Source organism: Argiope bruennichi, chromosome 6 (assembly GCF_947563725.1).
Source record: "Argiope bruennichi chromosome 6, qqArgBrue1.1, whole genome shotgun sequence".
Taxonomy (NCBI): Eukaryota; Metazoa; Arthropoda; class Arachnida; order Araneae; family Araneidae; genus Argiope; species Argiope bruennichi.
Window position 1 is genome coordinate 19,967,801 of NC_079156.1, and position 24,582 is coordinate 19,992,382.

At 29.1% G+C, this 24,582-nt stretch overlaps 1 protein-coding gene across 1 annotated transcript in view; it reads right to left on the reverse strand.

Moving 5' to 3' along the window:
* LOC129971681 (putative uncharacterized protein DDB_G0286901) overlaps positions 1 to 24,582 on the reverse strand; it is a 44,564-nt gene that overhangs the window by 6,267 nt on the left and 13,715 nt on the right. Inside the window, exons 3-10 of the mRNA XM_056085658.1 lie at positions 23,648 to 23,695; positions 19,374 to 19,433; positions 17,308 to 17,376; positions 13,959 to 14,030; positions 12,414 to 12,470; positions 7,600 to 7,647; positions 1,749 to 2,201; positions 59 to 202 (exon numbers count right to left, since the gene is read on the reverse strand). Coding sequence (XP_055941633.1) covers positions 93 to 202; positions 1,749 to 2,201; positions 7,600 to 7,647; positions 12,414 to 12,470; positions 13,959 to 14,030; positions 17,308 to 17,376; positions 19,374 to 19,433; positions 23,648 to 23,695 — 917 coding nt within the window. The 3' untranslated portion in view covers positions 59 to 92. The remainder of the gene's footprint in view (positions 1 to 58; positions 203 to 1,748; positions 2,202 to 7,599; positions 7,648 to 12,413; positions 12,471 to 13,958; positions 14,031 to 17,307; positions 17,377 to 19,373; positions 19,434 to 23,647; positions 23,696 to 24,582) is intronic.

Sequence of the window (24,582 nt, forward strand, 5' to 3'; positions counted from 1 at the left end):
AAATGAAGCAAAAATAATGACTTTTTTAAAATTAAAAACGGAAAGAAATACAAATCACCATTTATTTTCAGTGTATATCGAAATCATTTCATTTAGTCCCCGACAGTTATTTGCGCTGCATTTTCACATCTTTCGACAGTTTTGCAAACTGTAATGAAGCGACGTATAATTCGGCACACTTTTTCCTGTTTGCATGCATTATCTAAAACATACGAAACAATAAATGAGATTAAAATATATGGCTCATGAAATAGTAAAATTAGCGATAAGCAAAACGAAGGCACGATAAGCAAAAATTGTTAGCAAAATTAGGATGTATAAAAAAAGTTAAATAGCACAATTAATTAATTTATTTTATAATCTCATTGAAACTGAGCAGTACTCTATACAAGCTACATAACATAAAAATTACTATTGATACTGGCCAGTTTAAAATTTTAAAAAATAGCGATTAATTTGAACTTTTAAAACATAAAATTTTTTTATATGATGTATTTAAGTATCTGCATTTTTACCTTTCTTTGTTCTCAATTTTAATTTATAGTATATTCTATTAAAGCAATTTTTTTGTGATTAAATCGATTTAAATTAATCGTCAGTCTGTCGAATTATATTGCTGATCTAACTAAAAATAGAGCTAAACAGCTTTTTCTTCGTAACAAGCAAGATGGCGAAATCCAAAAATGGAATAAAACAATTTTGTCTTTCTTCCAAATAAAATGGTGAAATTCCACCTGTGATTAAACATTATTATACAGTATTAAATAACTAAACTTTCTAAAAGCAGTATACTTTCTTGACTATTTAAAGTTTTTTCATAATTTAATTATTTTTGCTTCATTTATAAACGCTTTATTCTTTGGCATTTAGTAATTCTTTACTATGTGGTCATTATTATTAGTTTACGTTAAAATAGGATTGGGGGCAGTTGGGAAAACTAAATGACCTTATCGAAGTCAATCAACTATATATCAGTCTCACCAATTAGAAAATATTGGCTTACTAGCTTACTGGTGGGATTTGCAGCTTCCCGATATCGATTTCATCACATGCTCTTCCATCTGCGTCCAAGTGGATGTCAATGTAAACTTGCTTTTATGCACATTACTATTCTAATGTAAATTCTTCTTTAAATTAATCACTTATGTGTTATAATACATTTATTGAAAAAAAAACCCGGTTATATCGATCAGAAACAAGACTTATAAAAAAAACTGTATTACATCGACCAAATCTAGAAATATAATCCTGCAACATTCCGTTTTTTCAATATTTTTATTATGCAATTAAAAAAAAAATCGAATAAGATATTTAAAGTTGGCTGGGTTACACTAAAAATTAGCTATTCCTGGAGTTTCCATTAAAATTTTTTTTTGAGGCTTTTGTACGTAAAATTAGCTTTTTTTTAAAAAAAAATTGATAGGAAAAAAAAAAATTAATGTCTTTGACTTTGTTCTGTTTCTCCTACCAGATACAAGTATAAAATGACACCAATTATACATAAGCAATTAATCTTCTCATCTGTCTTAAAGAAAGTTTAGCTGTAAATTTGATTATTTCCAACATTATAAATGAGTGTAATGCATGTCTTGACGCATCATAAATAAATATTTTTCTGTTGTACGCGAACACATTCAAATTATAGATTAGATATCATATATAAATGCTGCAAAAATTGGATCTATTTACTTACTTTTTTTTGCATAAGTTAAATTTAATAATATTTTAGTTAAAAATAATCAGCTTACCTTGCATCATATTTTGATTCATATTCTGGTTCATCATGTTTTGATTCATGTTCTGGTTCATCATATTTTGATTCATGTTCTGGTTCATCATATTTTGATTCATGTTCTGGTTCATCATATTTTGATTCATGTTCTGATTCATCATATTTTGATTCATGTTCTGATTCATCATATTTTGATTCATGTTCTGATTCATCATATCTTGGTTCATGTTCTGATTCATCATATTTTGGTTCATGTTTTGATTCATCATGTTTTGTTGATTCATGTCTTGACTCACCATCATATTATTGTTCATCATATTATTCATCATCATATTTTGCTGATTATTCATGTTCATCATCATATTATAATTATTCTTCATCTGTTGATTCATATTCATATTTCCAGTTCCACCGCCACCTCCTCCACCACCACCTCCTCCTCCTCCACCACCACCGCCGCCATTCATGCCTAAAATGAAAAAATCAAAACTTAATTTGATTTGCAAAAACTGAGAGGTTAGAATCATAAATATGTAATATTAAACGGTGATTATCTATCTATCTTTGAAGAAATCTTAGCATTTTGCATTTGAAGTCAAGTACTTAATTCGAGTATCTTTTTTTTTTCTTCTTTTTTTGGTAATCTCAGTGTTATTCCTTACAAATAAAAAGTTTAAATTATGTCTTCTCATTCATCATATCTTGAAAACTGTGAATACAATTGAATAAATAAATGAATCTCTAACTGCAGAAAGGGAATGAGCTAAAAATTTTAGAAATTATAATATTGTTATTGTTTATGCAAATGTCGCTTAACGCCAAACTTGGCAATCTTAAAATTACGGCAACCCCTTTACTCGCCCTTCCGGTCGGGTCTTTCAGGGGTTCGTTAAAACGTTGACCCGCATAGATTCCCCAGCCCTCGCAGAAGCTGTAAACTTCAGTTTGTAAGGCTTAAGAAAGCCCACCGCAATGCAATACCGCAATCAGACATATATCATATGAACTACTGTATATAGTTGTAAATAAAGAAGTTCAGCAAAAGTACAGTCCACTGCTCACTTCAAATCACCAATTATTATTTTGCAGAAAACTTAAGATGGAAAAACAAACAGGTTACTACAGAAAATAAATGCATTCGATTAACTGTAGTGCTATGGGGACGGATTAAAATTCTTATTTACAGCAGAAAGCGAACATGTCATAGACTCGTTCTCTATCTGTAGCAAACGCAGTGGCTCTTAAAAAAAAAACTAAATTCAAGCTCTATGAGCATGACAAAATGATTGCTGGTGTTAAATTTAGATTTTATGGCAAATGTTTTTTTTTTCTGTGCTTGCAGGTGTAGATATTTATTGTTTTAAACAGTTGATTGTTAATATTTTTGGCATTTGTACTCTAAGAACTGGTAAACTAGCATGTTTTGTATCCTATGAAGGTGGAAAGGAGTTTCATAGATGCTTAAGTATAACATTCAAAAGAAAAATGAAATTGATTACGTTCGAAGATTTCAATTTCGAATAGAGCTAAAGTTGCTCTTTAGCTGAGTGTATGGTGACACTGGCCTAGTAGCAAAAATTGAAGAAAATTAACATTTATATTTATGGCAAAGACTACGGAATTTTAAGACCTAAGCTTAAATGTATTAGTATAAGAATACTGTAGAAAATTGGAAATGTACTATACTATTGGTGATAGTATTATCACATATTTTAGATCTCGAAGATTTTTACCTCTTGATGGCCGAAATTCTAAAAAAAAACTTACCTAAGTAATATCTAATTTGAGAGATATGTATACCAAGTGAGCATAATAAGCATGTATTGTCATTTCTCAGTACAATGACCAAATTTTCATCGTAAACGACCTTTGTGAAATAAAATGCAATGCCAGCATTAATGCCCTTATGTCGCATTCATTTCGTTTCGCAGTGATAACGATGCAAAACGTCCAACAGACAAAGTATATGAATCAAAGATTCTCATAAGTCAGTGAAAAAAATGAGTGATTTTAAGAAAATTTTGTTTTACATTCCTGAAACCGTAAAGAGGCTTTTGGAGCATTACCTAATAGCATATGGTTTCTACACCAAACATAATAGTTTTAATTCTCATTTTAGCAATTTCAGTGCCTCTTTATTATGTATGGCTATAATAAAAGATTCCTTCATTTTCAAAGCGCTATAAATTCAAAAATATTCAACGTACAAATATGAGTAATGTATGAAAATAACCATAAACTCGCCCTGTTTGTATTATGTGTACTAGCTACATGAAACTGCAGTCCATTTATACGGAAACGCGAATTGACATCATAAATTGAATTTCTGGGGCACTAAAACTCCACGCACTATTATGATAGTTGAAAGAGATTCACTAAAAGTGAATGTTTCTTGTGTAGCTTTACAGAATAAGACTTATGGACTGTGTTTCTTCTGTTAGAATACTATGACTGCTGCAGTTACCTCTATATGATGTACTTTTGGTTGTTTCCACAACTGCTGATGACGCTAGATTGGGTGTGATGATTAGGATGACCTCACTTCGTACCCTTTTACCCCCTCCCTCCCTCAGGTATCTGATTTAGCGTCGAACGATTTCTTCGTTTTGGGCCCATTAAGGACCTTGTTTGTGTACCCCTATAAACAAAAATATTAGAAGAACTCAGGGTATGGATAATGCTAGAGTAAGGATCAATGGCAGAATGTATGAAAAAAGTTCAATTACAGCCTGGACATCTGTCCTGTGATTCAGGGGGTTCACTTAGAACTTTTATAAGGTTTATTCTATGATTTGGAAATTCCCCATACTTTTGCGCATACGTCAGAAGGCGTCTATTTTATGAAAAGGAAAGACAGGGGAGAGGAAAGGGTGAAAGGAAAGATGAAAGGAGATTATTACATTTATCAATAGGTTTAACTCTGGTTATTCGTGGAATTAGGAGGGATAATAATTGTTCATCTTTCTGTGTACTATCCCTTAACGAAATACAATCGTCGAAAAGTGCTAGCCTCGTGATCCTAAAACGAACAGTAGAGAGCTCAAAGAAATTTGGTGAGTTTGCAATTATTTTCAGATATCACTTATATATGTGTGTATAATATTTTTGAATGTATGTTTTAAAATTGAATGGATCTTTTACAGTCTAAAGGCTTCTACATCTAATATCTCAGTTTTACTTGTAATTAAACTTTAACAGCTGGTATTATTATTTCAATATCCTACTTTTACTAAAAAAAAAGAAGAAAAATATAGGCTCAAGACATAGGAAACTTTTTTTAAAGAAGGAGCGTGCATAAAATATATTAAATGATAAGCAGGATTTTTTTTAAGTTAAATTTTGCCTTATAGGAATGATAGAAAATTTTTTTTGTGCTACCTACAAAATTTGTATTTTTGACCTGTTCCCTTTCAGCAGTTAGTATTCTAAATAAATTAGTCATTAAAAGTCGAATTAAAAAAAAAAGAAAAATGGGACTTTTCTTTTCTCGGCGCTCGAGTGCAATACAACGTTTGGTAAAATGTTGTTATCGGTCTTGCCTATGGTATCACAAGCAGTTTCTGCTCCAATTGTTCTTGTCTTAGCACATTAACTCTATCATTACGATTCGGGCAATTTCGAACGATCAGATGTCGATCATTTAAGGATGAGGAAAACTGTTTTTTGTTGTTAACGAGAATTAGTTTAATATTTTATTTTCCAATGAACTCGCGAGATTAGACACAATGCAAGATTAATCAGATAAATATACATGTTTCCTACACTTGCTCGTAACAAAATTTACTGATCTCTTTTTTTAGGTATTGTTTTCTTTTTAATAATATTAACGTTTGAATAGCTATTTTCATATTAATGTAAATCTTCTCTATATTCTTTTTATGAAGATAATTAGTCATAAACTTGCAAAAATACAATAATAATAATAATAATAATTACAATACATAAATAAACAATTTGTATTTTTTGGGTATCGCCCTCCATTTAATATTTGTGAGAAACTATTTAAGGAATTGAAACTGCAACATTTTTCTAATCAAGAAACAATTAATCTTTTAGAACCGGGAACTTAAAAGAGGAACTAATGAGCTTTTCATTACATTAATATAATATTGATGAATTCAATGTTATATTCACTTTATCGAATATAAGTGACTTTCATTATTAAAACATATGCCAGTTATTTTTAAATGATAAACATTTTCGCAATTATAGTATAAATCTTCGAATAGTGCTTTCAAAAATAACATTTATATAATAATATTGGTATAATATGGCACACTGTTATAAAATCTGTTAGGGCCGCGGTGGCCTGGTGGTAAGGTCTCGGTTTCGGAACTGGAGGATTTCAGGTTCGTGGCCCGATTCCACCGAAGAACTGTCGTGTAAGGGGGTCTGTTGCATGTTAAATCCGCCATGACCAAATGTCCTCCCGCTGGTGTGGTGTGCGTTGCCAGCTCAGGTGTCGTCCTCGTCCCCGCGGTTCAAAATTACAAGGTCCGTCCCAAAATAGCCCTAGTGTTGCTTCAAACGGGACGTTAATATAACCAAACTAAACTATAAAATCTGTTATAAAATAATTGTTGGGAATCCTCCAGAATCTGAGGAATGCTTGTTTAATTCGAAATATATATTTATGGAACTGTGTTTATCTTTCTACGCTTATTAGATGGTAATTAAAAAACGCAGGAAGCTAGATGAATGAACTTCTTTGAAGCACATGCCTAAAATTATATACCTATATCAAATTCTGGACGAAATCTGTCAAAGGGTAAAATGTTTCTCTATCCGCTTATATGGGAGAGCAATTGCTCAAAAATATAAATACAGTTGAAATTTAGTATATGATCTTTACTCCAAAACTTTAGATTAAAAAAAAATATTTGATTTCAAAATGATCGGATGGAAGAAATACAGTTCGAAAATGTTTGTTTGATTATTTTCTTTATATGATGGGACAAAGTCGAAACTGCGCCATATTGCGGAAATATGCGAGAAGTCGAGCAGATAACAATTTCTTCTTTTTTTCTTACTTGAATGTAAAGTAGAAGAAAGTAGTTCACCAGATAACACGATAAATGGCACATAGACAACTTTAAAACAAAATAAGCTTTTCCTTTAATATGTTTCCAGAACTGAAGAAGAGTTTTAATGGTAACGCAAAATTATGGTTTCATTCCAGTACAGCAAACGATTTTCGTAAATTTAAGCGTAGATATAATTAAACGAAATGCAATAAATATTATTAAACGCATAAGATAAGCCTTTCGGAAATAGGAAATCCTTTAACAAAAGGAAATTTACTAAGATAATTAAAAGACAAAAATATCTCATTTAAAATGAGTGAAATCCTTAGAAAAGGAGTTGAAGATATTTTAATAACGAAGAAAAGCTTTGACTTAAACGAACAATTATAGAAAATTTCTCAAAGCATATTCTTCTTGTTAAAGAAACACAATGTTTGTAAGTATTTAGCATGCGAAATTATCTGTGTATTTTCTTAAAAATTCAGTTGAGATTTTTTCAGTAATGAAGTTTTATCAATGTGCTTTTTCTCCATGATTTAGAGTCATGGAACGGTTACAAAATTTGTCTGGATATATATATATATATATATAATTTTTGGTGTAAGAATGATTAAAATTCTAAAAAGTTGTAATAAACAGCATTTTTTTCCTGCAAAATAATCTATATTTTCAGTTGGATATTGCTTAAGCACTTAAGAATGGAAATATATTTGTTTGAAAGTACCTGCATAAATATATAAACATCCTAAGTTTTAAAATAAAAAAAACAAGAAAATAATTTCTAAATATTAAATCACGTACAATTAATATACTTCCTCAAATTGAATAAATTAATCAACATACCTTGTTGCATCATCATCATCATCATCTGCATAAGTTGCATCATATTTCCTGTAGAAAAAAAATATAAAAAGTTGAGATGCAATTTTACTCACACAGTTTGTGATTTGAAAAAAAAAATATTCTTTTTAAATACATATAATTTTTAATTTGGAATGATCACATATAAATTAAAGTAATAAAAAGGAATCGTCTGGTAAAATGGTATATATTATGAACAAATGAGGACAATGAATAAATAAACAGAAATGAACAAATTTCACTTGAATTAAATTTTGTACAATGTGTACAATTTAATTTTGTACAATTTAATAAAGAAACAGAGCAATAAATTTTTCTGTTTTGGTTTTGGAAGACTACGAAATCATTTATTTATACTCTTTAAGATAGTATTCACAAGTTAGTTATGCTTTATGTTCTAAAATTTTTGTCTTATTTTTTAGAATAAACCACCGTTTATATGTTCCCTCATTTATTTATTTTTCGTTAAAGTCCTTGTTCTTTCATAACCATTGTAACTGAAAAAAGTTTTTATTTTTATTTTTTTATACGACTCAAAGGATTCAAAACTTCGATTATGCCCTGGTTCGTTTCCTTCGCTGGTTTTAAGATATCTTTCGACGAATATATGCTCTGTGATATCGAAGCGATGACTTCAGAATTATTTACAATTAATGAATTAATAAAGATAAATTGTTTATTGTTAATTTAAAAACTAGCCGCCTTTGGTGACCAGCTTATCAGCCTAGTTATTAAATTTTTTTGGCTGTTAAATATTAATGTGTAGAAATGCATACATTTTTTTATTTCATCTGGTTATTTGATAAGATTCGAAAAGCATGAATTTAAGTGAATGAATTAAAAATAAATTATAACACGTGGAAATTTAAAAATGTGCACATACAACGAAACAAAAATGGAAGTGAAAATCCTTTTTCAGAATTAATGTCCAATGAAAACATTCTTTTTTAAATTTTAATTTTATCATTGGTAAAAGCACGCGACTCAATATTTTGAAAGATAGGTTTGTATTTCATAATAACATTAAAAATTAATTTTTACAAATTGTGCATTACATTAAATTTGTTTTAAATAAAGAAATATGATACAGAAATGAAGTGGATGTTATTAAAAAGATAATTTCTTGAGTTTTAAGATAATGCAAAAACCATTTTGTGAGACAATAGTTTTGGAAGATAGGGTCATCAATTCCCATTGTTAAGTCATAACTATTACCCATATATAATTAAACATATTTTCGCGATCGATTAAACTTTGACAGATATTTCTTAATTTCTTTTACATCTTCTTTAATCTGACATAATGCAGTTTTTAGCGAGCTCTATCCAGAACATTTCTAATAATATTTTGTAGCATTAATTAGCGAAACTGAATGAAATGCTGCTCTAAAAAGTTGCTTTAAAATAGTGTCTGAACTTGAAAGAAGTAAGAGGTAAGGATTTATGGCAACAATGGCTGTTATCCTCTGGTTCCGAATGTAGAGAGCAAATAATTACATCAACACACACACGCACGCACAATGCAAAATGAAGTTTTAATCAGTTATAGAGAAGTTTCACATATGCGATTCAATCCATATTCAAGTTTCTAAAGTTCAAATGAAGAGGTACATTACAGCGGGGAATTCACGCAACGCACAGCGATGATGCAGTTAAAAGAGGCCCACAGAGGTGTGTGGAGATAAAAGAGGCCCATAGAGGTAAGTGAGGAAGTAAAAGAGGCCCATAGAGGTCACAACAGAATGTGTTTCGTTATATTAACGTCCCGTTTTAAAGCAACACTAGGGCTATTTTGGGACGGACCTCGTAATTTTGAACCGAGCTCAGATGACGAGGACGACACCTGAGCTGGCGCCCCCCTCTCCACACCACACCACACCAACGGGAGGACGTTTGGCCCCGACGGATTTATAGTGCAACAGACCCCCTTACACGGCGGTACTTCGGTGGAATGGGGTCTCGAACCTGAAACCCTACGGCTCACAAGCCGAGACATTACCCCCAGGCCACCATGGGCCCCACAACAGAATGTGATAAATGCAGTTAGTAAATACTGAAGTGCTTCATAGCTTGAAGAGAAACTTGGAGATTTGAATTAAATACTATCTTGTTTATCAAATTGTAGAAAAGTCCATAGCTTGTCCTTATAATAAGTATACTTTTGTACGAAATAATTAAGTTCTAGATAACATTAATGCTGTTACACTCATGAAAAAGGGGATCATTTTGGAGGTTAAAATAATTCACAAGCCCTGTTGTTAAAATAATTCACAAGCCCTTTGTTTACATGTCACTGTTGCCATTCGACAATATGTAATAAGAACGATTTCTCTGCCATGTACCTTAGCGTTATATATAGAGAGAGATAAAGACCATCCTTTGAAGACACAATGGAATCCATTGGAAATCTACCATTTTATTTTGTTTTCAAAACACCAGAAAAAAAAACATTAAATGGATTCATTTAATCCTTACATAATGCTGTATTTAATATTCACATACAATCAATACTCCAGAAAAGATGAAAGAAATTATTAAACAAACGTCTTTTGTACACATATAATTTGTATAAAATAAAGTATAATTGGAATTTTCTCACCTTTATGACAAATTATTTTCAAAAGGCAGTGTTTCAATAGTAAGCAGTAATATATTAGTGCATCTTAAAAACTTTAAAATTATTACTTTTAAATGAATTGTAGTAGAACCATTAAATTCATAACAATTAATTAAATGTATTTTCATTGATACGTTTTTTTACGCCAGTTCCTTGAGTCACAGATAATCGGTGTCTCATTGTAATACATTCTTTGCGCACGTTTGTCTTTATTATTTATCCATTGAATTGTTCGTTAAATTTATATCTTTTTTAACATTAAACCTTTGGGTACATTTGACGCATCAGAGCGTTCCGTATTTGTTTAAATTTATGTTTCCCTTTTTTTTTTGTAATTCTAATTAGCTTTAAGTTATTTCAGTATCATGCAGCAATATATATTCTGAATAATAAGAAATAAATGAATTTTTACGTAAATGCTACTGCCTTCACATGTTCAAAAAATTAAATGCGCTTCAAAAACAAAAGTCGTTTCAAATAAATGTGTAGTCAAATTGTTAATTATGGTTTATATCACACCTTTTCATGCTTAGAAATTGATAAAAATTATTATTACAACTTAATTAGGTAAACAAGGATGCGGAATCAGGAAATATTTTGCAATTCCAGAATATGAAAGCAAAATAGTCCAAATTACTATAAGCGATCCAGATAAGCAAACTCTTATTTTTTTTTTCTCGTTTTTCTTGAAATACGCAATTTCTATTTTAATACTTTTTTCTAGGTAGGTTTAAATGCATAGACACTCGTTTAGAATGAAAATTTGATTCCTAATTATTCAATTTATCCAAATTAAAGGGTTTTTTTTTTTACCTTATTTTGTTCTGATTAATACTAAATATATTGTGCATTCATTTGACTTTGATTTACCTTGAATGTGATCAACAGGATCAACGTATTCAAAAGATAAATATAATTCATTCTATATTACTTATAAAAGTTTTAAAAAAACACGTCAATTTTTCAAAGAAATCGCGCGTTTTTTCCCCACTGAAAGAGGTGACCCAGCAAACCAATGTACACCCAACAAACTTAATGAAATTATACTAAAGTTTTTGGAAAAGGCTCCGGTAATCAATTATATTCAGAAATACCGGAAATTTGTATCAATTGAATCAGTTAAGTGCATTCGATATGGTACACGCGCCGATCCAAATATTCATTTTGGCTCGGTCGATGTATAATGCTTTATTTAATAAAAATTGTACATCGCTTTATTATGATCTTTCTAGAAATATTTATTATGCAACTGTTTGTATTCCGTTTGACATGTACATGTGTCCTCGCTTGACTTTAAAAAGAGGGATTTCGGAGACTTGGAAAAATAAATTTTGCAGTTAACTGCTTAATACTTGTTACTCAACTGCTTACATCCCATGTAATGTTGAATTTGAAGCTCAATGTTCATGATAAGATATCTAATGCAGAGAAAGACAGCAAAACACAGATAATTTGAAGCTTTCTGAGAGATTATTTTACGTACTTACTAACTGAAATTTTATTTAAACCAGGAATGAAAATGGCACAAAACGCATCGACAGACTCGAAACGATACTTGCGATATAGCATGTGGTGGTAACATCATAAGCCAGATAACAAGTTCCGGAGAAAAGTGTACACTTTTGTCTAGTGGCTTTGTTACTCGGCTATGAACCCTAACATTGCGAGTTCGAACCTCAAACATGCACATTGGTGACCCTAGTTCTGAACAACCGCATCCTTCGTTCAGCTGTCGGGGCTCAATCTACCGGCAGCAACCACTCACACACGCTCGCCATCGCCCGCCATAACGCTTGGCGCGATAACAACGTTCGTCGCTCGCCATAACTGGCGCGATATACTCCACTGACTCACTGGAGGGGGAGTATTGTGGTGGTAACATCATAAGCCAGATAACAACTTCCGGAGAAGAGTGTACACTTTTGTCTAGTGGCTTTGTTACTCGGCTATGAACCCTAACGTTGCGAGTTCGAACCTTCAAGCTTGCACAAGCACATACAGACATAGTATTGCTCATAAGAAAAAAAATATTTTTTTTTCTTAAGATTATTATTTAATATTTTCTTTCATAAAATTATTATAAAAACTGCATTTGCATCATACTGCAATAAAGTTTAAGAGCTATAAGCCTATATGGTAGAACGTAATATAATAAAATTATCTATTTTGAAAGTTCATACCTCCCATTTGCATATTTCCACCTCCACCGCCTCCTCCTCCTCCTCCTCCATTTCCACCTAAGATGGAAATGAAAAATAATTATAAAATTTACAGCCAAAAACGATGATAAGTTTTACAGTTACTTGAATATATAATCAATACCTATCAATATAATTTTCAGAATCCGTTGGATAATTTAACACAATCCATTATCAACTATACGGAGTAGTATTAAAGAATTTTTAGTCAAATCAAAGTATCAGTATTTAAAAGAGGACAAACAGCATTTTAAAGCCGCACATACAATCACAATACAGACAGAATTACAGGTTGCATCGAAATTTATAAATATGCAAAAAGATATCATGCTGCGTGTTTCTCTAACTATGCAATTCTTGTTTCTGTGACCATCAGCATTATTATTTTTAGAATGCTAGCATGAACAGTCAGCAGGAAGGTTTTCCCTGAAACGTTCTCGTATATTTCCGAGTAAAGATCTTATCTTTCTTCCCCAGCATAAAAATTGCTGACCTTGATTTGGTACATAAATTTAATCTCTAAAGGCAAGATCAGTTTCAAATTTTGAACCAAGTCCGTCTAAGGATTGGACGTCTGTCTGTTCTTTTGTATTCATGTAAACGCAATGGCTCAAATTTGATTTTGTGACTTCATTTGCAGTTCTGTGTTAAATCTTGGCTTCAGTCGGGCGGAAAAAGGCGTTCAAAATTTTCATTTAGTTTTCCAGTACTTGTGTATCAATGACAACCGAATCAGCCAAACATCGAAATAGGCTCTTTCATAATTATTGTTCGTCAATGGCATGCTGCTAATAAATCATAAATACATTTATTAGAGAGTAAACTTGAAAATTCCGGAAGACCACTGCAGTTGTATTTTTTAAACGCTGTTTTTGTGAGATATTATTCCGTAGAGTAACTTTTGTCAATGAAGCTTTTATAATAGTGATCTCTATAGGATTTGGCATCTCAACAATCCGGCTCTCCTAATAATTTTGAATTTTTACAAAAGGGAATGGGAAGCAAGAAAGGAAAATAGCCAATGCCACTGACCTATCCACGGGATAAATGACAGACGGTTGCTCTCAAACTCTCTAAGACTTTTCACTTTTCTTAGTAAAATTTTCTATATATTGTAACGTATTTTGTAATAATTTGTACAATAATTGTAAACCTTTCTATTAAAATTGATTTTTTTAAATGAATATGGTAGTACCGCAGTTCTTTGGAGTTTTTTTTTTGTTTTATTTTAATATCACTAAATTGTATGCATATATTAGTACCTGCATATAATTATTTTAAATTTTCTTAATTATTATTATTTTTTACTCATCTATTCGAAATTATCGATTCTGATATCTAATGTATAACTGAAAAGCTACTACATCATCATTTTAAATATTTTAAGCATTAAAAAAATCTCTGAAACCACTTTCTTTTTTATAAAATGTGAATATAAAAGATATTTAAAACAACTTGAGAAGTTTTTGAGCATCCTACTGCTAAAAACAAACAAAAAGAAACTTATAACAAATTTAATTTTCATACCCTGCATTTGCATATTGCCTCCTCCTCCTCCACCACCACCGCCACCTCCGGCTCCTGCCCCTCCATTGCCACCTATAAAATCATTGTAAGATTAGAGATTAAACGAGAATTCAAATATATATATATATATATATATATGCATTCCACTAAATTAAACATTTAATACAAATTTTGTATTTAATTTCTAATAAATTATATAAAAAAAATATTGCTTAAGAACACGGTTACAGCAGTGTACTAAAATGCGATTTTTAAAATTTTTAATTACTTTCTATTTTTTCTATTTTCTATTTTTTTTTATATAATTCGTCATTTTAGGTTCTAGGCTTTATCAAATTTCAATATTTAAAAAGTCAATCTCATATAGCTTTCAAAAGACTTTTTGTGCATTTCTGATTTATTAACAAAAATTCAATTCAAATCTATAGCCAAAATTTGTGTTCTAGCCAAGACAGTAGTGTAGCGACCCGGGGCCAAGGGGATAGAGGCTCTTGGCGCAACTCACAAGGTTAGTCAAGAGACAGAGACAAAACGTTAGTGCGGTTACGCTACTTTTAAAAGTGAAATGTGATGTAAGGGTGAACAATTAAATCATTCTGCCGTTTCATTTACTCTTTAGAAGCCACTTGGGATGAAGTAATTAGATATAATCCCGTACAGAACCTTACTATCGCTACGCCACTAAATCTATTTCATTTGTCAATAATTAATATTTACTTAGAGATAAACAAGAAAAAAAAAATACCATCTTCAGATAACAACAACGAACGAAAAAGACAACGAAGAGGAAATATTCTTTCTTTTTTTTTACTTTTCTTAAATAAATTCCATATTTTGAATTGTTTTTGTTTGGAACAAAAGATTTTCTTTCAATTTCTTTGTTTGGTGATGATTGAATTTTTTTAAGTATTTTTATTTCTATACACTATACATGAATTAATGTAATTTTAAATAATAATAATCTTTAAAAGAAAGCAAAGTTACCCAAGTGAAAATAATTTATAATGTTACAATCTATATCGTTGCTACTTTAACCATTCGAAACCAGAGGCTCATTTGGAAATAGATTTCTCTTTGTTTTCAGCATTCTCTCATGTGGAAAAACGAATGTTTTATTTCAAAGATTTTTTTGTTTGTTTGTTTCAATTCCTTTTTAGTAAATATAACGTTAGTCATTCACGAACTAATCAAAAACATTGGCGAAACAAATGCAATCTATTATTCTTGATCTTAATTGTGATCTTAATTAAATAAAAATTATGATCTTGATTAAATAAAATGATCTTAATTAACAAATTTGTACAGTTTTGTTTTTCTAACTTAACAATACACAGTTACGACCGATTGTATCAACAGGGAAAGTTATAATATAAATTCCTTTACTTTTAGAATGAGTTCAATGAAATAAAACAACTTTAATTTTTGTTTAAATTATTTCATTTAATAAAGATAGAATTTTGTTATCTATTTTGCATTTACTTCCTGGTGTGCTAGAGTTTCCAATTTATGTATACTTGTGTATTCTGAATGACATTATACCATTTTTATATTTTTAGATATTAATTTTTAATTAATCATCAATTAAATTAGATTTTACTTCAGTGCCTGCTGTTCCGCATGACCGTCAGTTTGATAAAAATTTATTTTAAATTTAATTTAAATAAAATATAAGGAATATATAAAAAAATTTAATTATTTTGCACAGTAAAATTTTTTTTTCAAAAATTGTTTAAAATTAAATTTATGTAAATAGAGTTTAATGACACCGAATATCGATTACTGATATATAAGAATTATTATTAAAATGTATCAGTCATGTTTAAATGCAACATAATCATGTTTAGGACTATTTAACAAGATATAATACAGTTGCTTCTGCCATGTTTTCACTAATCCATGCGAAAACAAAACTGATTAAACAGTGATTAGATTATATCTGTAAATATTCAAACAAAACAAATTTATGTTTTAAATATGATAAACGATTAACTTATAAAAACGTAATTATAATTATTTAGCTAATCATTTTGTTACGTAATTATTTAGCTAATCATATTGTTATGTAAATATTTAGCTTAGCATGATAACAATAAACTACTTTTAATTAAACGCTGGGATGATGAAATTTCTAATGAAGTAACACTCATTAAATAAATTTCTAATGAGTGTTTCAAATCTAATGAAGTCTTTCTAAATAGATTTGGTTTTGCAATATTGCAGAATCTGATGAATCACATAGAGCAAAAATGCTGTGAATTAAAGTTTCGTTTATGCCATCCAGCTTAGGACAGGGATGTAATTTGAATGTATAGAAGAAGTCAGGGCAATGTAATTTGAAAGTTATAACCATCTTTCTCATGAAATATTATGTCCATCATTGCTGGGTCTTTTTTTGGCATAATTCTGCATACGAATCCAGCCATGATGTAATTAACATTATAACTCTCAGATCCCGACTTTAACACCAAACTTCTTGTTAATGTCATTGTATTATGATAATGTTTCAGGTTTGATTCATTTGGCTTATTTTCATCTTGGTTACTTGCATTAAGCGTTGCATTCTGTGCTCAACACTTCTTACATCATGCACAGAATGCCAATTTAAAAGTATTACCATAAGAATAATAGTGCGTTTTTTAAAAATATTATTATTAAATTTATTAACAACAATATTTTTATTTCCATGATTTTCTGAAAATATTTTCACGAAACTCATGTTTAATTACGATTTGGAAAAAAAAAAAAAAGAAAAAAAAAGAAGAATGCAAAAAAATTCGGACGTATAGTGCTCAGTAGCTTTTCCACTGAAAATTGGATCCAAATATAAATTTAGGAATCACCCACTAGTTTAATGGTCTTTGGGTTCACTTTGCATTATTTTATTGGATTTTAGGCTCACTTTTGCAAGCTATATCTAAATATATATACTCTCTAAAATCAAACTTGCTTCATTCCGTTATATAAAAGATAATTGTAGTATAAAAACAAAAATATTATATGAATTTTGAACGATAAAACAGTAGAATTTTTTCCTACAATATTTTGCAAAAACAATTAATATTGATCGAATTGACTATTTTAAAATCGTTTTCTTAAGGAATAATTGCATCCTGTATATTTTTTGTAGCGAAATAAATATTCTTTGAAAGACAGAATAATTCATTTTTTTCGGTAATTTGTAATAAAAAAAATCAACATTAATTGCATACTCTATTTATAATGCAACTAATTTTTTTCTCTTCTAAACTGAGAATACAATTTATTTCTAAATTCGGAACTTTCATAACTAAAATAGCCATGAAAATATAAGCTTTTAATATGATGAAAAAATGAATGTGTTGAATGTTACCTCCAGTTCCTGCGTTGCCGGCATTTGGTTTCTGCACATTCAGCGTAATATGAACATGACCTTTATTGCCTGAATTAGGAAGAAAAGTTCAATGAAATTACATTCTTTTAATAACATAAGAAGATTTTAAAAATATTGCTTATTTAAAGATAATTTTTTAAAGAAAATTATCGGATTAAGTCAGAAAATACTAAAAGAACATATATACTAAAAATTTCTAAAATAAAATTATCATTACTATTTTGCAAACATATTAAACATAAAAATAAAACATTTTCAAAAATGAGCGTTTTTCCAAAAATACGCGAATTGAAGCTGAAAATTATGAAATGCTTCTGAACCTGATCGAAAATTCTGAAATGATCGAATAAATCTGATCAAAGAATTCTATCTGCGTTGAAGAATTGTGAAATGAAAATGTAACATGAAATACTTCTATCACAAAATTAAGGGAATTGAATATGTAAAGAAACATGAAAAATTCCGCCCACTTAAAAAGAGTATTTGAAATCTCAGAGTGCCTCACTTTTGTTATAATTGTTGAAAGGTAAATGACATTATAATTTCAAATAGCTACTTATTTGCATAATTGAAGTTAAACTGTTATATATTTTGTGCACTTACTTTTAATTTAAGTTGAATAACATTTATTTAAATTTTTTCAATTTAATTTAAGGCTTTTGAAAATCCTAAGAATATAGGCCAGTTACTTATAACAGTTAGTTTTAAATTATGGGGAATTTTTATATTTTGAAACCACTGGCCCAAACTTTTCCGAAACTCTCTTACGTCACAGATTCCATCTGCTTACCACTGCGAAGAACAACCAACATTTATACATGAAGATTACTATAATCATCAAATTCCATTCTTTTAATTCGTTATTTTTCTAAGTTAATGTTCGCTGCAGATAAACAAGATTCAAAATTTTTTTTTCCTGGCTCAGGAAATTCTATTATGTGGTTTCATAAAAATTTCGTTGTCCAAATTTTTGATAATTAAACTTTCTCTTTGTTCCTTTTTTTGTAATAGAAAAAAATTACTAATCCTCTTGGTATCTTTCATAAATCAGAAAATACAAATTAAACAATAAATACAAACATCAAAATCTAAAACTCGATAAAAACTTTAAATGAAAGCGGGTTTTTCGTAAAAAAAATCAGATAATACAAAATGTGCTTTTTTTTAAAAAGAAAATATTTTGGATTACGATAATGATAAAATTTATTTTTTAAAGTTTCCTAATTCCATCAAAATTTCTTACCATCTTTAAAGTAAATTTTTTTAATAATATTATACGCAGTTCTTGCTTTTTACGATAAAACAATAAAATGGCTTTTAAACAACTGGCCGAATATATGAAAACATTTTCTAAACAAAACATATTAGATTCTATGTCTGTAAAATGGTTCTCTGTTCCTATATTTTATAATTAATTTCTGAAAATCAAAGATTGATATTGTCAAATATATCAAACAAAACTATATTATTAATTAAATCTTTAAATTTTTATCAAGTAAAACATCCTAATTAAATATGCAAAAAATATTCATGTAACTAATATTCAAACGAATAACAAATCAAGAGTAAATAAATCGAGCGCTGAGTATATACATCAAAAATTTGTGGTAAATTTTATATGGAAATTAAAGCAAAACTAATACTTACATTCTGAAAAATTAGCATTCCATTGTTGGAAGAATTATAATAATTAATTTTTAAAAAATCAAAATAGCGAAATTAATAATAAAAAAATATGCAAATAATTCGTTTTTCTCAGGTTAATTGGTAATCGAAACAATATTTTCTTCTTGAAATATATAACAGTTTTACTGGCTAACATTTATTGATATGTTTATAAGGTAAACTTATGAATAAATTAATCTTTATTATATCTGAAGAAAAGGCTTTTAAATATTTTTTATTACACTTAAAAGAGTTTTTAGGGTAAATGGTATATCCTTTTTATTTTAAACTACGTAAACACACGAACAGTTAAGACATAGGATTTTAGCTTGTCTATGAGCTTGCCAAAGAAGTCAACAGATTAAAAGGAGAATTCTTACCTTCTTGATGCAATACCGGTTGATGGTGCGGTATAGTTTGAATCAGTTCATTGCCGCCATCTGAAATGGAAGATAACGTTAAAAGCTGTACAGAAATATCCAAAGGGTGCAAATAAACAGTAACAATTTAATTCTCGGTAATAGTTAGTACTAACATATCGACAGAACAAAACTCTGGTATAAAAAATAGAAAAACATCATAAGTCATTAAAACCGGGAGTGCAAAGTTGTCAACATTTGCATTCAAATGTTACTAGAAAATTAAAGAGTTTTTATGGTTTTTCCAATCAAGTTTTTTCAAACAAATGTTGTTAGTAACGTTATTCACCAACTTATGAATAAAATCATAAAACCAAAATAAACAAGAGGAACCATAATGCTGTCTTTTCCTCGGTTTTAAAAGGAAAAATTGAAGAAAGGAATTTTAGAAAATTAAAGTTTTAAATTATTCAAAAATCTCTCGAATGGAGTTTGAAATGAAATTTCATTCATGAATTTTCATTGATTGATTAGACTTTGTCACGACATTATTCTTCAGGTTTATGATAATGAATTCAAACAGATATGTTGTTTGACGAATATTTTTTTCAAATATATATCTGTTTCGGAGGTATTTTTGGAATGAACCGAACAAAGAAATTTCTTGTTGAAGCAAAGAATAATGCTTTAAAGGAAGTAGAATTATTTTCCAAACATCATTTTTTAAATTTAATTGTGAAATAATTTTAGGGAAGCAACTTGATTCAAAATCATTAAAAATTGTTATTTTTAAGTTTTAAATATGCATTCGGATTTCCTCAAGATGTTAAAAATTCAATCAATGACATGGGAGAGGGCTCGCTGTGTCAGTAAAAATTCCATTAGGCCGAGGAAAAATGATATGCAAGAATAGTATATAGAAATGTGTGTCAAATAGAAAGTTTAATCGAAGTCGAAGATGGCTTTACTGTTGTCGAATAAGTGATCGCTAAGACTTATCTATAAATTGATGGGGACATCTTCTAAAGCTAATTATCTTATAAAAGTGGTTTTTGCATTATCTTAACACATTGACTACTGGATTACACGCCTGTGCGTGATAGATAATATGTAATTGTACAAAACCATCTATCTTATTAGATGACTCCTTCTCTACCATATTTAAGAAGGGAGCATCTAATAGCAAAGAAGGGAGCATCTAACTGGATATTTGGTCCGAATATCAAGTGTCAGTCGTGGCAGTGAACGCGTTAAAATTTTTAAAAAATTACCTTTTTAATGATACCAATTTCATTTTTTTACATACTTTCTTTAATTATCACATTTTAATTTTTTAAAAAAAAATTAACTTGATACACAATTTATAACAAAGCTTTTACTGTTATGTTAAAATTCAAAGTCATCCATCAAATTATCAAAAAATTGCGTATTTTTGCCAACAATGAACTCCAAAGTAGGATTTTTATTTTCGTTTGTATTTCTTAATATATACACTTTTTAATTTGCACTTATAGGAATTTGTATTAGATTATTTTAATTAAATTAATGTTTTCAATTGTATGTAATAACAAGATACATTATTTTAAATGTATTCTATATTAATCACTTTCATTTTAAATCTTATTGATAATTTTTACTCGGCAATATGAGTTAAAATGTAATATATTACTGTGCTTCAAATTGTTCACATATACAATGTTTAAATCTAGTTTATATATTTTATATATCTTAAAAGCCTATAAAAAATAGAAAATAAAAATAATACTGTTAAAATAACTGCTATCGACTTCTGAAAATTATGGGGAAAAAAAAACATTCCTTTTTTTACAAGTTCAGAAGACAGCATTTTTAATCAAGGTCAATAAGGACTATGTGGATCGAAGCTTATATGGGAGAAATCATTCCTAAGGAAACAAAAATATTTACGGACGATATTATTTAAAAGAAAATATTAGAAATACGAGTGATATTTGTAAAAAAAATCATGATAAAATAGTACCATGATATATATTTTGATAAACAGAGATTTTTGCTATTTAATTCATAGTGCTATGTATATGAAACCTATTTTTCTCTATTACAATATTTAAAATTAATTTTATCTTTCATTACATTGGCGCTTTTAAATAAATTAAATCCTTCCAGCACCTGGAAAAATAATTATTTATCATTTAATTTTAAACGTACAATTATTAAATAATTAAATGGACATATGAAGACATTAAAAGAAACTGTAGGAAATTAAAATTTTAAATTGCTCTAACAGATTTCAAATGACATTTCAAACGAAATTCCATTCGTGATTTTTCAATGTTTGAATAATTGTATAATATACAAACAATGGTAATTGATGATCGCAAGATTTTCTAAGCACAATATTGATGCCTCAGAGTAGTTGTTCAGCTTGCATTCTATAAAAAGGGCCTAATTAAAGGAATCCAAATATAGTAGTTTATATTTGAGAGATGTCCATATGATTAATTGTGAAAGGCAAAAAGATTGCTGTACGCTTTTGTCTTCCCGTATATGTAGTTAATTTAGAAAAATATTTAATTGTTAAAAAAAAATTCGCTCTCGAGATTTTGAGAAATCTCTATGATTCATACTTCTGGATCTGGAAAATACCAGACTGTTTGTGAACACGATGATTCAAAAATGCTTTGAGCTAGACGAGTGAAATTTGGTAATTGGTCTTTACACCTAATGTGTGAATTTCTATGAAATTTTGAACGACAATATGATAAATATAAAACATAATAAACTAGGTGAATAAAATTTGGTACACAGTTTTAGCATATGAAGTGTTGATTCTTATGAAATTTTCAGTCAAATCAGTGAACGAATCGGCCATCACTTAGTCTGAATATTCACATACTTGAAACACAATAACTGAAAAACGCAAAATCTTAGATAAATGATATTTGTGATTTTGTTGCTAAAACTTGAATTCTATGTCAAATTTTGGTTTTAATCAGTCGACAAAAAGTCATCACAATGCATGCACAATTTTCTTCACTATACAACGAAGTGCAAAAGGCTTATGCGTGTGATTTTGAAAATAAAAATATGATCACCCATGGTGTTCACTTTCCAATTTTTATACGACAATGAAAGAGATAACACCTTCATTAAGAAGTATGCGAGGCAACTATGGGAAAGTCACTCTCTTTGGTTTAATTTAGCGGTATGTGAAGGTCGCACATACGCATTCTACTCCTAACATATCGCTAACAGCATATTTCTTCAGCTGGTGATTCTTATCATTAATACTATTAAACACTTAAAAGAGATCGGACAGAACATCTGCAAAATTGCTAGTGATGGCCGTATTGAACATTAAATTGCAAAGAAACTTAAGTCCTTTTTAATGCAACTAAAATTTACGAATAAGAAAGTGTAGTTTTCACAATGCAAGTTATTATTTTTGGATACTCGGTATTTTTATATAAAAATGTGATATTGTCAGAAGCAATGCCATCAAATGCCAACAAAAAATCTGATGGGCACTTCATTTGGGTTTGAATCTAATTATTATGATAAGTATCTACACATCTGATAATTTAATGAAAAAATGAGAATTCCAAATTTCTACATTCGAGTGGTGATCATTGAAACCAAAATCTATCTTTTCGAATTATCATCTACTTATTAGCATTGAGAAAACCTTTTTTTTTTTTCACTAGTTCTGTGTATTCTGTTTCAAAAGTATGACTGAGCATATTCAGATAAAAAGAACTTTATAAAGTAACTAATTTTATGTTGCTTTCTGAAATATACTGATTTCTAATAATTCTACTATTTCTGTTATTTATTAATGTTTTTTACATTAAAATACCAAATTGAAATAATTGCAAATAAAATCGTATCTGCACTTTCCTGAAAGCGCCTCATTTCGGAGGCATCCCGATTTACCGTTTATTTGAAGATGCTTCAGTCCTTTCTTTTTTGTCTATGGTTGTCATAACTCTGGCAATTTTCTATTCCAAACATCATGTTCAATTTCAAAATATTACTGCATATTATGACTGTTTTCTTGGTTAAAGCCCAGAAGCACATTTGCCAAAATAGTAAAAAATGCACATGAATATTAATTTATAAAATTAGCATTATCATTTTTCTTGCATGAATTTAAAAAAAAATAATCTTTATGTTCAACTCAGTAAAAAATATAAAATCCAAGCTAATGATTAATTGAGTATATATAGTTGGAGAAGCATTGTCTGTGAGTATTAACTTTGTTCTTATTGATTTAATAACCAATTATTTTAATCATTAAATTGATAAATATAACTTACGCTTCTGGTAATTCGCTAATATCGCTGGTAACATGTGCACCAAACTACCTATAAAAAGAAATTTAAAAAATTATTTACAAAGAAAAAAAATATGAAAACTTTTTATTCTTGGAATTAAAAAAAAAAATTATTGAACTTACTATATATTCAGTGAAAAAAACAAAACAAAAAAATGTTAATGGACAGAAGAAATTCATAAATAAAAAAATGAGTTTTTTTTTATGGGTAAGAATAATGTTGAAGATATATAGATAAATATTTTATAATAATAAAATTTGCTTCATATGAAAAAACTCTAACCCGAATATTTTATTTAGAAAACTGTTAAGCATGTTCATTTAATTTAATATTATATATATTTCAAAAGTATTATATTTCGTTTTGGCCTTCTTTTACTTTAATGTCCAATTTCAGAGACTAAAGAAGGGTGTGGGCTGTTTGTAAAATGAACTATTGTTATTTTAATCATTTTTTATTGGAAAGGGTCAATGCGTTTAGGTCGCAAACGATCTCTAAATAAATTAATTCTCTACTATGATCAGTTCGAATCAAAGTTTTCGAACTGTGATCTTTAACAATTATCTCTTATTCAGTTGAGCGCTGATGTATCCGCAATATTCATGTATGTGCATGATGGTATTTTCTGTACCATCATGTACACACTCTTAAACAAATCTGTTCTATAAATCATATTTGCATTAAAATACTTTGGATATTTCTCACATAGTAAGCGTGAAAAATGAAATCTCTGCCAAAATGTTCCTACCTAAAACTAATTTGCTTTGCTACGCCTGACTCACTCTTAAAATGTGTCGGAACACTTTCAAATCATTCCGCCTAGATACCCTCTATTAGCCTGAATATATCTGCTGGAAGGGAAATAATTGGTAACTTGATATCACATTATTGTTATCAATTGCATTTAAACTGATCTT